This window comes from Rhinoraja longicauda, chromosome 17, assembly GCF_053455715.1.
Source record: "Rhinoraja longicauda isolate Sanriku21f chromosome 17, sRhiLon1.1, whole genome shotgun sequence".
Classification (NCBI taxonomy): domain Eukaryota; kingdom Metazoa; phylum Chordata; class Chondrichthyes; order Rajiformes; family Arhynchobatidae; genus Rhinoraja; species Rhinoraja longicauda.
This window is the reverse complement of record NC_135969.1, coordinates 9792183-9806968: the sequence shown is the minus strand read 5'-3', so window position 1 is coordinate 9806968 and position 14786 is coordinate 9792183. Positions and strand designations below refer to the sequence as shown.

General features: G+C 46.2%; 1 protein-coding gene across 3 annotated transcripts in view; it reads right to left on the bottom strand.

Annotated features, from left to right (window-relative positions):
• klhdc8b (kelch domain containing 8B) overlaps positions 1-14786 on the bottom strand; it is a 117860-nt gene that overhangs the window by 58798 nt on the left and 44276 nt on the right. For all 3 annotated transcript variants that reach the window (XM_078414062.1, XM_078414061.1, XM_078414064.1), the window contains exon 3: positions 2564-2728. In XM_078414062.1, coding sequence (XP_078270188.1) covers positions 2564-2728 — 165 coding nt within the window. The remainder of the gene's footprint in view (positions 1-2563; positions 2729-14786) is intronic.

Here is a 14786-nt window from a genome sequence, read left to right as displayed (position 1 = left end):
CAAAGACATATAGGTTGGGAGGTTAAATGGCCTCAGTAAATTGTAAATTGTCCCTGGTGTGTAGGATAGTGTTAGTGTATGGGTGATCACTGATTGGCGCAGATTCAGTGGGCCGAAGGGCCTGTTTTCATGCTATCCAGTCAGCAAAGAAAACTTCATGATTACAATCATGGTGTCCACAGTGCACTGATACAGGATAAAGGGAATAATGTTTAGTGCGAGACAATGTTCAGTAAGGATGATTAAAGACAGTCCAAAGGTTTCCAATGAGGTAGATGGTAGGTCAGGACCCCTCTCTAGTTGCTGGTAGGATGGTTCAGTTGCCCGATAACAGTTGGGAAGAAACTGTTCCTGAATCTGGAGACATGCATTCTGTACTTTGTGCCTGATGGCAGAAGAGAATAGAGAGAGTGACCAGGGTGTGACTTGTCCTTGATTATGCTGGTGGCCTTGCCGAGGCAGCTGGAGTCAATGAAAGGGAGGTTCCTGTGAATGACAGTGCAGTGATGAAAATGTGTACATAGTTTATGAGCAAATGTGGGGCATTACTGATCCAGGTGCACTCATGGTACAAGCCCTATGAATCTACTCTTTGCTCTAACCAAGTGCTAACAAGGTTAAATGTTGTACGACTGTGTAGCCTCTTATCTCTTTAGTTACGCAGATTTCCAATTGGCGTCCGATCATAACTCCGATGGGAAGTTTGGAGCTGAAGGGTGCCATAATGCCGATGTACCAGTTGACAAAGCTGGATGGATTTTCCTGTACAAGCAAGGAACTGCAGATGCTGGTTTACCAAGGAACGACATGAAGTGCTGGAGTCACGCACCAGGTCAAGCAGCATCCCTGGAGAACATGGAAAGGTGATTTTTCAGGTCCCAATAGACAATAGACAATAGGTGCAGGAGTAGGCCATTCGGCCCTTCGAGCCAGCACCGCCATTCAATGTGATCATGGCTGATCATTCTCAATCAGTACCCCGTTCCTGCTTTCTCCCCATACCCCCTGACCCCGCTATCCTTAAGAACTCTATCTAGCTCTCTCTTGAATGTATTCAGAGAATTGGCCTCCACTGCCTTCTGAGGCAGAGAATTCCACAGATTCACAACTCTCTGACTAATAAAGTTTTTCCTCATCTCTGTTCTAAATGGCCTACCCCTTATTCTTAAACTGTGGCCCCTGGTTCTGGACTCCCCCAACATTGGGAACATGTTTCCTGCCTCTACCATGTCCAACCCCTTAATAATCTTATACATTTCGATAAGATCCCCTCTCATCCTTCTAAATTCCCGACCTGCAAAGTCACCTATCCATGTTCACCAGGGCTGCTGCCTGACCAGCTGAGTTACGCCAGCATTTTGTGTCTTTCCGTGGGTTTTCCCGCTTGCCTTGAATAGGTCAGCATTCCCTGTCACACGTTAGAATGGCACTTACATGGAAAGGATGGTATGGGGGGAGGGCGGGATTGGGGGAGCTCGACATAGTGGGACTCACCATTTTTCCACGTGGGGGCGGGGATCATGTGTGTAGACTAGGGTTGCCAACTTTCTCGCTCCCAAATAAGGGGCAAAAGGTGGCGTCACTGCCCTGCGCCCCACGTGACCTCATCCAGCCAGCAGCCACGTGCTCTCGCTGCACCAATGGTGGCCGCCCGGGCCGGGAGGTGGGTTGCTACACAAGCTCCATTAGGCGGTGCCCGGGCCTCCGGGCCTACACTTTCCACGCCTACAGTGGCCCCTGGGCCTACAGTGTTCGGGCCGACAGTGTCCGGGCTTACAAAGGCCCCCGGTCCTACAGCGCCCAATATACGGGTTTTCGCGGCTAATAAGGGACAGTTGGCAACCCTAGTGTAGACTGGGATCATGTGTGGGGGCAGGGGTCATGTGTGGGGGGCTGGGAACACGTGTGTAGACTGAGATCATGTGTGGGGGCGGGATACATGTGAGGGGGCAGGGATCATGTGTGTAGACTGGAGTCACGTTTGGGGGCGCGGTACATGTGAGGGGCAGGAATCATGTGTGCAGACTGGAGTCATGGGTAGGGGCGGGGAGGTCACATGATTGGACCGGTGTCACGTGTGCACACTAGGGTCACGTGTGGGAACTGGGGTCACGTGTGGGAACTGGCTGTTGTGGGCACTTTGACCCGGGTGGGGTGTTTGGTTTATGGATGATGCCAACACTGCCCAATATGGCAGTAATGAATGAAGAGATGCTGAGGGTTTAGGAATGAGGTGAGAGGGAGGAAATGGGGATCTACGCACTGGGCCCAAGGGCCTCTTTGCATGCTGCATCTCGAGGCCCTTGGGCCCAGTGAGATGCTGCATCTCGAAACTAAACAAATAACAAAACTAAACTAAGTCAAAGTACAGCAGTCTCTTCCCTCGCCACCAAATCAACATCAGCAACGTAATTTGACCACTTTGACCAAATTCCCAGCCCTCCAATATGTCATTGTAGTCAGAATTCTTCAGTCCTGGCAACATATCAGTAAAGTCATTTGAAAATACAATGAACACACTGATCAGTAATGATACAAAACACAGCAAGTGTGTGTGCTTTACCTAGGACAAAGATCTTGTTGCCCCTGAGGAAGGCAGAGGCAGCGTACTGTGGGGTCAGCATCGGTGGCAAGGGCTGCCAGTGATCTCTGTCTGCCTCGTAGACGCGTACCAGTGCCTGCGGGGCGGCCTCCGTGCCCATCCCTCCCAGAGCGTACACCATGCCATCTGAAACAGAGAGCGCAGTCAAAGCAGCCGTGCAACCGCGCGCTGACAACTCACAGCAGAGGAGCAATGTGCTGGGGGCAACTCAGCGGGTCAGGCAGCATCCGTGGAGGGAACAGAGAGATGACATTACAGGCCAGGACCCTTCTTCATAGAAACATAGAAACATAGAAAATAGGTGCAGGAGTAGGCCATTCGGCCCTTCGAGCCTGCACCGCCATTCAATATGATCATGGCTGATCATCCAACTCAGTACCTGCCTTCTCTCCATACCCCCTGATCCCTTTAGCCACAAGGGCCACATCTAACTCCCTCTTAAATATAGCCAATGAACTGGCCTCAACTATCCTCTGTGGCAGAGAATTCCACAGACTCACCACTCTCTGTGTGAAAAAAGACTTTCTCATCTCGGTCCAAAAAGACTTCCCCCTTATCCTTAAACTGTGACCCCTTGTTCTGGACTTCCCCAACATCGGGAACAATCTTCCTGCATCTAGCCTCTCCAACCCCTTAAGAATTTTGTAAGTTTCTATAAGATCCCCCCTCAGTCTTCTAAATTCCAGCGAGTACAAGCTGATGGTAGTGGAGGGGAGAAAGCTTGGAAATAGAGGTGGGGGAGTAAGGGGGGGAGGAGGGGTTGAGTGACAAACCATACGATGCGATCGAACTTTATTCATCCCCGGAGGGAAATTGATCTGCCAACAGTCATAAAAGCACAAAAAACACAAAATACATATCATATCATCATATCATATCATATATATACAGCGCGGAAACAGGCCTTTTCGGCCCACCAAGTCCGTGCCGCCCAGCGATCCCCGTACATTAACACTATCCTACACCCACTAGGGACAATTTTTTACATTTACCCAGCCAATTAACCTACATACCTGCACGTCTTTGGAGTGTGGGAGGAAACCGAAGATCTCGGAGAAAACCCACGCAGGTCACGGGGAGAACGTACAAACTCCTTACAGTGCAGCACCCGTAGTCAGGATCGAACCTGCGTCTCCGGCGCTGCATTCGCTGTAAAGCAGCAACTCTACCGCTGCGCTACCGTGCCATGAAACATGAAATTAAATTGACGAGCGGAAAGGCTTGGGGGATGTACAACGATTGGGGGAGGGGGGGGGGGAGTCACTCACCCTACCCCACGACAGAAGGGGGAGCAGTTGTAAAGTTTGTAAAGCCTGTCCCACTGGCCGGCAGAACCAACACTTTTATCTCCTTTATCACCTACTTCTCCCATAAGACCATAAGACATCAGAGAGAATCTCCTCATCGAGTCTCCTCAGCCATTCGATCATGGCTGATCCATTTTTCCTTCTCAACACCCCTTTTTCCTGCCTTTGATTTCTTTACTAATCAAGAACCTCTGCTTGAAAAATACCCAATGACTTGGCCTCCACCGCCATCTGTGATGATGAAGTCCACATATTCAGCACCCCCTGACTAAAGAAATTCCCCCTCATCTCCATTGTAAAGGTACATCCGTTTATTCTGAGGCTGCGTGCTCTGGTCCTATACTCTCCCATTTCTGCAAACATCCTCTCCACATCCATCTGCCAATCCAATCCACACACATGTATCCACCTATCGCTTGCCAGTCTTTCTCCTTCCTCCATCTCTATTTTCCAGCTTTCTTCCTTCTACTACAATCAGTCTGAAGATAAGGGCCCTGACCAGTGAGGTCGCCTGTCCGTTCCCTCCAAAGATGCTGCCTGACCCATTGAGTTCCTGCAGCACTCTTCCTTTTGCTCAATAACTGAAAGTAAAATGGTTAGATTTGAACTTAGTTTGATCACAATATCTCATATGCTCCATTAAGTGATAATCCCATGAAATTTGGGCTGGTGCCATTGAAGTTAGATGCTGCCATACCAGATTTAGATGTGTTTATCAACAGTTACTTCACAAGTCAGTATGCAAAAATAATATTTATCAAATTTAGTTTCAGTGCAATGATTTGCTGTAAGGTAGGTTTTTGGTCAGGTCTCTTATTCCTTGTACATAAAGATTTTATCTTTTACTGGCTGCACATTAAAGTCAGTTTGTATTATGCTGGTTTAGTAAGAGTAAGAAAATAACTGCAGATGCTGGTACAAATCGAAGGTATTTATTCACAAAATGCTGGAGTAACTCAGCAGGTCAGGCAGCATCTCAGGAGAGAAGGAATGCTGCCTGACCTGCTGAGTTACTCCAGCATTTTGTGAATAAATGCTGGTTTAGTGTGATCTTTATGGCCAAACGTCACCAGAGGTTTGTTACTAGAACTCTGTCAGAGCAGCAGTGACTGGGGCAATTTACTTGCTGCCTGAGATGGTCATCTGTATCAGCGAATTTGTATTGAGTCTCAAGTTTTCACGTTTACACAATTCCTCCATTTGATTTAGACTTTACTTTCGAGATACAGTATGGAGGCCGGCCCCTCAACCCACCGAGTCTGTGCCGACCAATGATCCTGGGGGATCACCAGCACTATCCTACACTCACTAATGACAAGATACAATTTTACACAAAGCTAATTAACCTACAAAACCATGCATCTCTGGAGTGTGGGAGGAAACCAGAGCACCCGGAGAAAACCCACGCGGTCACAGGGAGAACGTACAAACTCCGTAAGGAAAGCACCCGTAGTCAGGATCAAACCCAGTGTAAGGCAGCAATTCCACCGCTGCACCACCGTGCCATCCTTACACAATACAATACCATACAATACAATATCTGTATTGACATTGTACAAGTACAACGAGATTAAGAATGCCACTTCCATATCGATGCTATAAAATGAATAAATAAATCACAGTGAAAACGAAAACAACAGAAGGGGGGGGGGGGAAGAAAGGAAACAAGGTAAAGTGCAAAAAAGGTTCATGCAGGGTCAGTCGTGCCAGAACACAGCTACCAGCCTTGGAGGGCATCTACAACACACGATGCCTCAGAAAAGCCACCAGCATCCACAAAGACTCCTCACACCCCTGCAACAGTCTGTTCGAAATTCTACCATCGGGCAGACGATACAAGGCCTTCTACGCCCGCACCTCCAGACTCAGGAACAGCTTCATCCCCAGGGCCATAGCTGCTATGAACCGGTCCTGCCGAGCCGGATGGTCACATCGCACAGTGAACCGGCACAGATCTACTTGCACTTTATACTGTTTTAAAACTGTTTCTAATTTTGTTTCACTGGGTTGTATAAATTTATACTGATTAGCTCATTAATTTATTGCATCGTATGGGAGGCGCATTCCCAATCTCGTTGTACCCCTGTACAATGACAATAAAGATATATTGTATTGTATTGTATGACCATGGGGGCAGAGACAGATCATGGCGGGCTCTCAGCAGGTCCGATTCAGAGCAGCTATAGCTCTAGGAATAAAGCTGTTTCTTAGTCTGGGGGTGCGGGCGTAGAAGGCCTTGTAACGTCTGCCAGATGGAAGTAGTTCAAACGGATGGTGGCATGGGTGTGTGGAGTCCTTGTAGATGCTGGTGGCTTTCCTGAGGCAGCGTGCGTTGTAGATGTCCTCCAGGGCTGGTAGCTGTATCCCAATGATCCTCTGCGCTCTGCAGACGACCAGCTGAAGAGCTCTCCTATCCGCTGCCGTGCAGCTGAGATACCACACATAGATGCCGTATGTCGGTATGCTCTCTGTGGTGCAGCAGTAGAAGGTCATCAGCAACTGTTGGGGCAGACCGGCCTTTTTCAGCATTCTCAGGAAAAACAGCCGTTGCTGTGCTTTCTTGACTAGCACAGCGGTGTTAGTGGACCATGTGATGTCCTCTGAAATATGTGTGCCCAGAAACCTGAAGCTGTACACTCTCACTACTCTGTCCCCGTTGATGAAGACTGGAGCGTATTCTGCATTCTGTGACCTTCTAAAGTTGATAATTAGCTCCTTGGTCTTTGATGTGTTTAGGGCCAGATTCCAAATTTATTCCCAAAATTTACTCTAATTTACACGCAGTTACTGGGATTTCTTGAGAATTCTCACTTACTTCAGAATGTTAAAAATGTTAAAAATGTATAATCAAATAGGCCCTTGGAAAGTATGGAATATGTTCTTGGACATCAAAGAAAATGCAGTTGTGATCTTTTCTCTTTTTAGAGTGCCCGATTTTCTTGAAATATAAATAATAAAGTCATAGAGCTATACAGCACAAAAACAGGCTATTCAGCCCAACTCGACCATGCTGAACAAGATGCCCCACCTCAGATAGTTCCATCTGCCCATGATTGACCCATGTCTCGCTAAACCTTTCCTATCCATGTACCTGCCCAAGTGTCTTTTTAAATGCTGTTTTATATAGTTGCCTCAATTACCTCTTCAGTTTCCTCTCAGTAAGGAAATACTTAAATAAAATGTGGCTCGATGCCACAAAAAGGTTTGTATAAAAACAGGAAAGACCTACACTTCTTTCCCTCTTTCTTGTCAAAGGGACAAGCTACATTGCTGTAGGAAGGAACTGCAGATGCTGGTTTCCACCGCAGATAGACACAACATGCTGGAGTAACTCAACGGGACAGGCAGCATCTCTGAAGAGAAGGAATTGGTGACGTTCCGGGTCGAGACCCTTCCTTAGACTGAAACGTCACCGATTCCTCTTCCAGAGATGCTGCCTATTCCGCTGAGTTACTCCAGCATTTTGTGTCTAAGCTACATTGCTGAGTGTGGTGGAGATTGTGGAGAATCTTTATGTGTCAGGAAATCGAAGCAGAGTGAACATTTGATGTGAACCAAATTGAAGCTGTTGGGAATTGAAAATCCAACCATCTCACACCAAGTAATTTCTCTGAAGGGAAGCCCCGTAACACATTGTGTCGGAAGGAACTGCAGGTGCTGGTTTAAACTAAAGATAGACGCAAAATGCTGGAGTAACTGTCTTGGGAGCTGTCCCGCTGAGTTACTCCAGCAATTTGTGTCTATCCCCGTAACACATTAATGTGTTCCAATGTCCACTATTTCAATGGTGATGTAAAATCATGCAAACACAGAATTTCATGTCACAGAAACCATTATGGCATTGTGGAAAAATATTTATTTTGCTAGCTGCTACAAATATTAAATTCAAGGACTGAATAACATTGTGCTCAAGTTGATTACTACCATCCAAAAGCCTGGACCATTGGCCCAGACTTGAGTTTGAATTCCAACACAGCCACTAGCCACTAGAATTTAAATTCAAGTAATTAAATAAATCCATAATAGAAAGATGATGTCAATAATGATGTCTGTCAAGCCACTAGATTGTTGTAAGAATTGATTTGGTTGACTAATGTCTGTAGGGAAGGTAATACATTGTCATTTTTTTCTGATTTGTAAGTGATTCCAGCAATATGTTTAACTCTTAATAAGATTAAAATACTGAAAGCACTCTGCAAGTCGAGCAACATCTTTGGAAAGAGAAACAAAGGACCTTCATTATAGCTGGGAACAGAAAAACATGTTGCAAAAAGTTGCAATGTTAACTGTTTTTCTTTCTACAAACACTGCCTGACTTGTGAAGTGTCTCCAGCCTTTTATTTAATTTCAGGTTTTGAACAGCTGCAGGTTTATTTTATTTTGTAGGCTCAACCTGTAGCTCTCCTCTGAAGTGATACAACGAACTACTTGGTTCGAGACACAATGTGGAATAGACAATAAATGCAACATTCACGTGCCCTGATTGAATAAAAACATAATTAAATTGATAATTCTGCCCCGAGATTAAGGAAAGAAAACTCCACACATTTCATTAAAACAGCCCCGATGGCAGAATCTTTTGCAATAATTTCGAAGTCAGGAACATGAGTATCAGGACGAAAATACACCAGACAATTAATTCAATGCCGAAGATGGTTCCAAAATGCTGGAGTAACACAGCGGGTCAGGCAACATCTCTGGAGAAAAGAAATAGGCCACATTTCGGGTCGAAGGCCTCTCACTCTGAAGAAGGGTCTCGACCCGAAACGTCACGCATTTGTTCTCTCCTGAGATGCTGCCTGACCCGCTGAGTTACTCCAGCATTTTGTATCTACCTTCGATTTAAACCAACATCTGCCGTTTTTTTCCTGCACATCTGCAGTTCATTCCTAACACAATTAATTCAATAACGCCTACTTTATAGTTTCACCCAAAATTAAAGTTATTCCCAATCAGGCAACCAGCATATTACTTTATTCAATCAAGATTTCACTTTAATTACCTTCTGATTAAATCACAGTTCTTCAATATGTGCATATATTCATTGTTGATGATGTGATTAACTCCCAGCTAAAGCATCACCTAATTTGCATACTGATATATCTAAGGGGCTTGAAAGGAGTAGAATCAGAGAAGATGTATACAAAAAGAGGCTATCCATCTCATTGAGAGAAAGTCTGCCTCAAGCACTCTTTTGAGAAGTGAGCTTCAAAACCCTGTACTCCCTCTGCGATAAAAAGAACAAATTCCTCCTCTCTCCTCTGACCCCTTAACATACCTTGGTTTTTAACCCCACAGTTCAGAGAAATAGAATGGGAAAGAAGGTGCATGGTATAGAAACATAGAAACATAGAAAATAGGTGCAGGAGGAGGCCTTTCGGCCCTTCGAGCCAGCACCGCTCACATTGCTTGGCTTCACTCGTTGGGGCATTGAGTATAAGAGTCAGGAAGTCACAATGCAGCTTTATAAGTCTTTGATAGACACAAAATGCTGGAGGAACTCAGCGAGACAGGCAGCATCTCTGGAGAGAAGGAATCGGGTCGAGACCCTTCTTCAGACTGAGAGTCAGGGAAGAGGGAGATAGAGGGTCTCGAACCGAAACGTCACCCATTCCTTCTCTCCAGAGATGTTGCTTGGCCCGCGGAGTTACTCCAGCATTTTGTGACTATCTTCGGTTTAAACCAGCATCTGCTGTTCCTTCCTACACGTTTATAAGTCTTTGGTTGGGCCACATTTAGAGTTTTGCGTGCAGTTCTGGTTGCACCATAACAGGAAGGATGTGGGGGTTTTGGAGAGGTTTACCAGACTGCCGATGGATTAGGGGGTACTAGCCACAAGGAGAGGTTAAACAAACTTGCATTGTCTCTCTGGAATGCCAGAGGTTGGGGGGAGACCTGAGAGAAGTATATCAAACTATGGGGTGGACAGTCAGCACCATTAACCCAGGGTGGAACTGTCAAAATCCACAGGGATTTACGGGGAATGGGGCAAAGTTTCAAGGAGATGTGAGGGGCGGAGGTTTTTTACGCGGAGGGTGCCTGGAACGAACTGCCGGGGGCAGTGGTGGAGGCAGATACAATATTGGCGTTTAAGAGGTTAGAAGATAGGCACATGGACATGTTGGGAATGGAATGCTGCGGATTATGTGTAGGCAGTTGAGATTAGTTTATCTTGGTGTTTTGTTCAACACACGACAGCACAGTGGCACAAGTGATAGAGCTGCTGCCTCACAGCCCCAGAGACTTGGGTCCGATCCCGACCTCGAGCGCTGTCCGTGTGGAGTGGGTTTCCTCCCACATTCCAAAGACGTGCAGGGCGGCAAGTGGATTGGCCTCTGTAAAATAGCCCCTAGTGTGTAACGAGTGGATGGGAAAGTGTGAATGGTTGGGTGGGGTGGGGTGGTCGATGGGCATCATGGAAGCGCTGGGCCGAAGGGCATGTTTCATGCTGTATAGCTAAACTAAACTAAACTGAACAGACATTGCGATCTGCCGGGCCTGTTCCTGTGCCATACAGTTCCATGTTCTAAGACGTTCAGATTTCCCCTGTCTGATCACTGTGGCCAATCACGCAGCCACACAAATCTTTCATCACAGACAATATTCTTCAGTCCTGGCAACATATTCCTAAATGTCCTCTGCCCCCTCACGAGGAAAGCCCCAGTCTATTATCACCTGGGACTAAACAAAGACCGATTCATGCTGCTGCAATAGAGCCAATGCAGTTGGAACTCAGTCACCAAGTTGTCAGCTTCTGAAAGCTTTGCATCCTCATAACGATTTTGAACTTTTCTCTTAATAGCACTAGAGTATGCATGAGAATAGAAGTCTGATTCAATGTAGGAAAGAAAGCAGTAATGGCAGGAATGGATAAAAGGTGATACTACAATTAACCCAAAGAATGAAAGGGTAAGAATGCTAATTGTTTCATCAATCTGCTACAGAAGCAAAATGTTCAGGGAAATAAATATAAAAAGGTAATGCAATTCTTGTGGAAAATATCGCAATGGCTGTGTTTTTTAAAAAGCCGGATGAATGACCTACCAAGCAACAATGACACTGACAAGTTAAAGAACATTGACAGTCTTTCATGAAACCAGGACCAAGGTAATATTAAACAATGTCAAACTAATCCAACTCATAGCAGGATTCCGCTGTTGCCTCTGTCATCGGAATATGCAGAACAGGCTTAAACATTAAGCACTGAAACAGACAAACAGACACAAATTGCTGGAGTAACTCAGCGGGACAGGCAGCATCTCTGGAGAGAAGGAATGGGTGATGTTTCGGGTCGAGACCCTTCCTCAGATCCGGCATTCTGAACCTTCTTCTGAAACCCGACATTCAATCAAGGAGTTGAATTCCACTATCATTGTGAAGCTGGTTGTAGAACGGGAACATCTTCCTGAAATATGAAGCGGATTCTAATCTACAAACCTTCCCTGGGACTTTAGCTGCTGCACAAGATGAGTTTGAAGAATCCTTGGCCTTCTGTGAAGTAAGGCCATTAAAGATTACGGAATCAACGTCAATTAACGGGACATAGATACCAATGAGCCAAGATCACATCAAATGGTGGAGGACACCTTCGCTCAGTCCGCCTTAACCTGATCTCCCGGTGGCTCAGCACTTCAACTCCCCCTCCCACTCCCAGTCTGACCTTTCTGTCATAGGCCTCCTCCATTGTCATAGTGAGGCCCAGCGCATATTGGAGGAACAGCATCTCATATTTCGCTTATACCCCAGTGGTATGAACATTGATTTCTCTAATTTCAGATAGTTCCTCTGTCCCTCCCTTTCCCCTCCCCCTTCCCAGTTCTCCCACTGCCTTCCTGTCTCCCACTACATCCTATCTTTGTCCCACTCCCTCCCCTGACATCAGTCTGAAGAAGGGTCTCGACCCGAAACATCACCCATTCCTTCTCTCCTGAGATGCTGCCTGACCCGCTGAGTTACTCCAGCATTTTGTGATACCTTCAAATGGTGGAAATGACTCCAGGGATTCAATGGTCCATTTCAGTTCCTATATTTCTCTCGATCCATAGTTGAATATAACAACTTCTATATTTGTCATGGGTCAGGCAGCATCTCAGGAGAGAATGGGTGACATTTCGGGTCGAGACCCTTCTTCTTATTCATAATCTTTGTCCCTCAGGTGGGATGCTGATTCCTCCGTTCACCTCTGGAAGTGGTGCTAGGTTCTCTATCATTGCTTGTTTTTTCCATTGAGAAGGATATGAATTGCGTAAATGATCTGAAGCCGTTGCTACCCCAGTATTGTGGTGAGTGCCTGGAACTTGGTGCTAGGGGTAGTGGTGGAGGCAGTTATAATAGTGGCGTTTGAGAGGGCGTGTGTAAAAGCAGGGAACGGAGGCTTAAGGATCACGTGCAGGCAGAGGAGATTAGTTTAACTTGGCATTATGTTCAGCACCGACGTCGTGGGCCGAAGGGCCTGTTCCTGTGCTGTACTGTTCTAGGTTCTATAACAAGGGTTGGCTGATGCTGCCTGAGAGTGGCACGGTGGTGCAGTGGTAGAGTTGCCGCCTTACAGCGCCACAGACTCGGGTTTGATCTTGACTACGGGTGCTGCTTGTATGGAGTTTGTACTTTCTCCGTGACCAAGCGTGTTTTCTCCGGTTTCCTCCCACTCCAAATACGTTCAGGTGTGTAGATTAATTGGCTTTGGAGAAAATAGTAAATTGTCCCGTGTGTGTGTTTTTGGATAATGCGAGGGCATCGCAGGTCGGCACGGGCTCGGTGGGCCGAAGGGCCTGTTCCCACGCTTGTATCTCTAAACTAAACTAAACTGAGAATTCAAGTGCAAACAATTGGAGTTTGCTCAGGTGGGAGAGTCCCAAACAAAAGATGGCTACAAAATAAGCAGTTTGTCACTTAAAACTGAGGTGCATAGAAAGTCCCTTATCATCCTGTTTCATTCCCCCCTCTTCCACACACTATCCCCTCCCTCCTAGCATTCCACTCCCCTCTGCTATTCCCGTCTGCCACCGGCCCTCATTCACTTCCATTCTTCACCTTTTCTGATCAGCTTCCAGAATCTACAGCCTTGTGTTGTCCACTTGTCACCTCTCAGCCTCCATTGTTATCTCCACTTCTCCTCCCCACCTCTGTTATCTGCCAATTATCCCCTCCTCACCTGCATCCACCACCACTCGGTTCCTAGCTCTTGCCCCACCTCCCCCTCCCCTCCTTCCCCTCTGACCCCTCCTCCCTTGCCCATAGACCCTCTCTATGTTCTATGGAGATGCTGCCTGACCTGCTAAGTTACTCCAGTACTTTTGCGTCATCTCTTGTAAACCAGCATCCACAGATCCTTGTTTCTACGTCTCCTGATTTGGTGTGACGGGGAAGGTATGGCCGTGATCCTTGCCACTGTATCCTTGCCCCTAAATGCTGCGGTGAAAATGCACTTCCCGACTGGGAGTTGGTGCTTCCATCAATGTTGCCGCCTTTGTGGTGACTCTTTTGTGTACTTTGTATGCAAAAACCCCCCAAAGAATTTCACTGCACCTAGCTAGGTACAAGTGGCAATGAAGCATCATCATCATCAAATAGAACTGATGTTAAAAAAAAGGCAGATCCATTGAAATTTCTAATTATCAATCTTCCCGCTGATCCAGTGAGAAATTCCCAACGGAACAGGTTGTGGCTCACATGGCAATGGCCACGTTTGTATCTCTAAACTAAACTAAACTGAGAATTCAAGTGCAAAAAATTGGAGTTTGCTCAGGTGGGAGAGTCCCAAACAAAAGAGATCTTTACCAAACAGCCACATTGCTGGAGCAGGGGTGGTGGTCACAAAGGGTAGATCCCCGACAACATTGAACAGATTCATCAGGGCCAGAGGGATGAGTTTTCACCTGTTAAATAGAGAGATTTTTTTTTCATTTAACCTAACTGACTTAGTTTAAACCAAACCACCATGTGCTGGAGGAACTTTTCCTCGTGATGGAAAAATCAAATGCTAGAGGGCATAGCTTTAAGGTGAGAGGGGCAGAGTTTAAAGGGGATGTGCGGGGCACGTTTACTTTACACAGAGGATGGTGAGTGTGTGGAGGTGGTGGTTGAAGCAGATACTACAGTGTTTGGATACTAACATATGGATGTGCAGAGAATGGAGGGATGTGGGTTATGTACAGGTAGGTAAGAGATGGATTTGGCATCATATTTGGCACATACATTGTGGGCTGAAGGGCCTGTTCTTGTGCTGTACTGTTATAAGGTCATAAGTGATAGGAGCAGAATTAGATCATTCGGCCCATCAAGTCTGCTCTGCCATTCAATCGTGGCTGATCTATCTCTCCCTCCTAACCCCATTCACCTGCCTTCTCCCCATATGTCCTGATGCCCATTCTATGTTCTACGTTCTATGTATAACTCAGCAGGTTAGGCGGCATCTGTGGAGGGAATGGGCAGGCAATATTTCAGATGCTTCATTCTTAGTTTTGGCTTTGTTTTAATTCGGTGGATTTAATTTGGTTTTAGCCTAACCCACGAGACTGCTAGGCGTTTAATGGAAGTGAGGAGCGTGTGTATTGTGCTGTGCATGGCATCATGCCTCTGCAGGAGAGGGACAGAGGCTTTTGTCCTGGCCTTCCATGTTTATTTGGTTGAACTTCTGCCAGCATTTTCTATCAAGATGCCAGCATTAATAACAGGGATTTGATTGAGATGCCAGAATTGTATCTAATTATGGAGGTGGTAGAAATGCAGAAATGCTTTAGAGTAAAATAATCAATTACTTTGTCACCATGTACTTAAGGCACCGTAGGTTCAGAAATGACCAGGCATGTTACATGATGTCAAATTGTGTATTAAAGCCATTCAGAACATCGCCAATTATTCTTCCATTGAGTTCC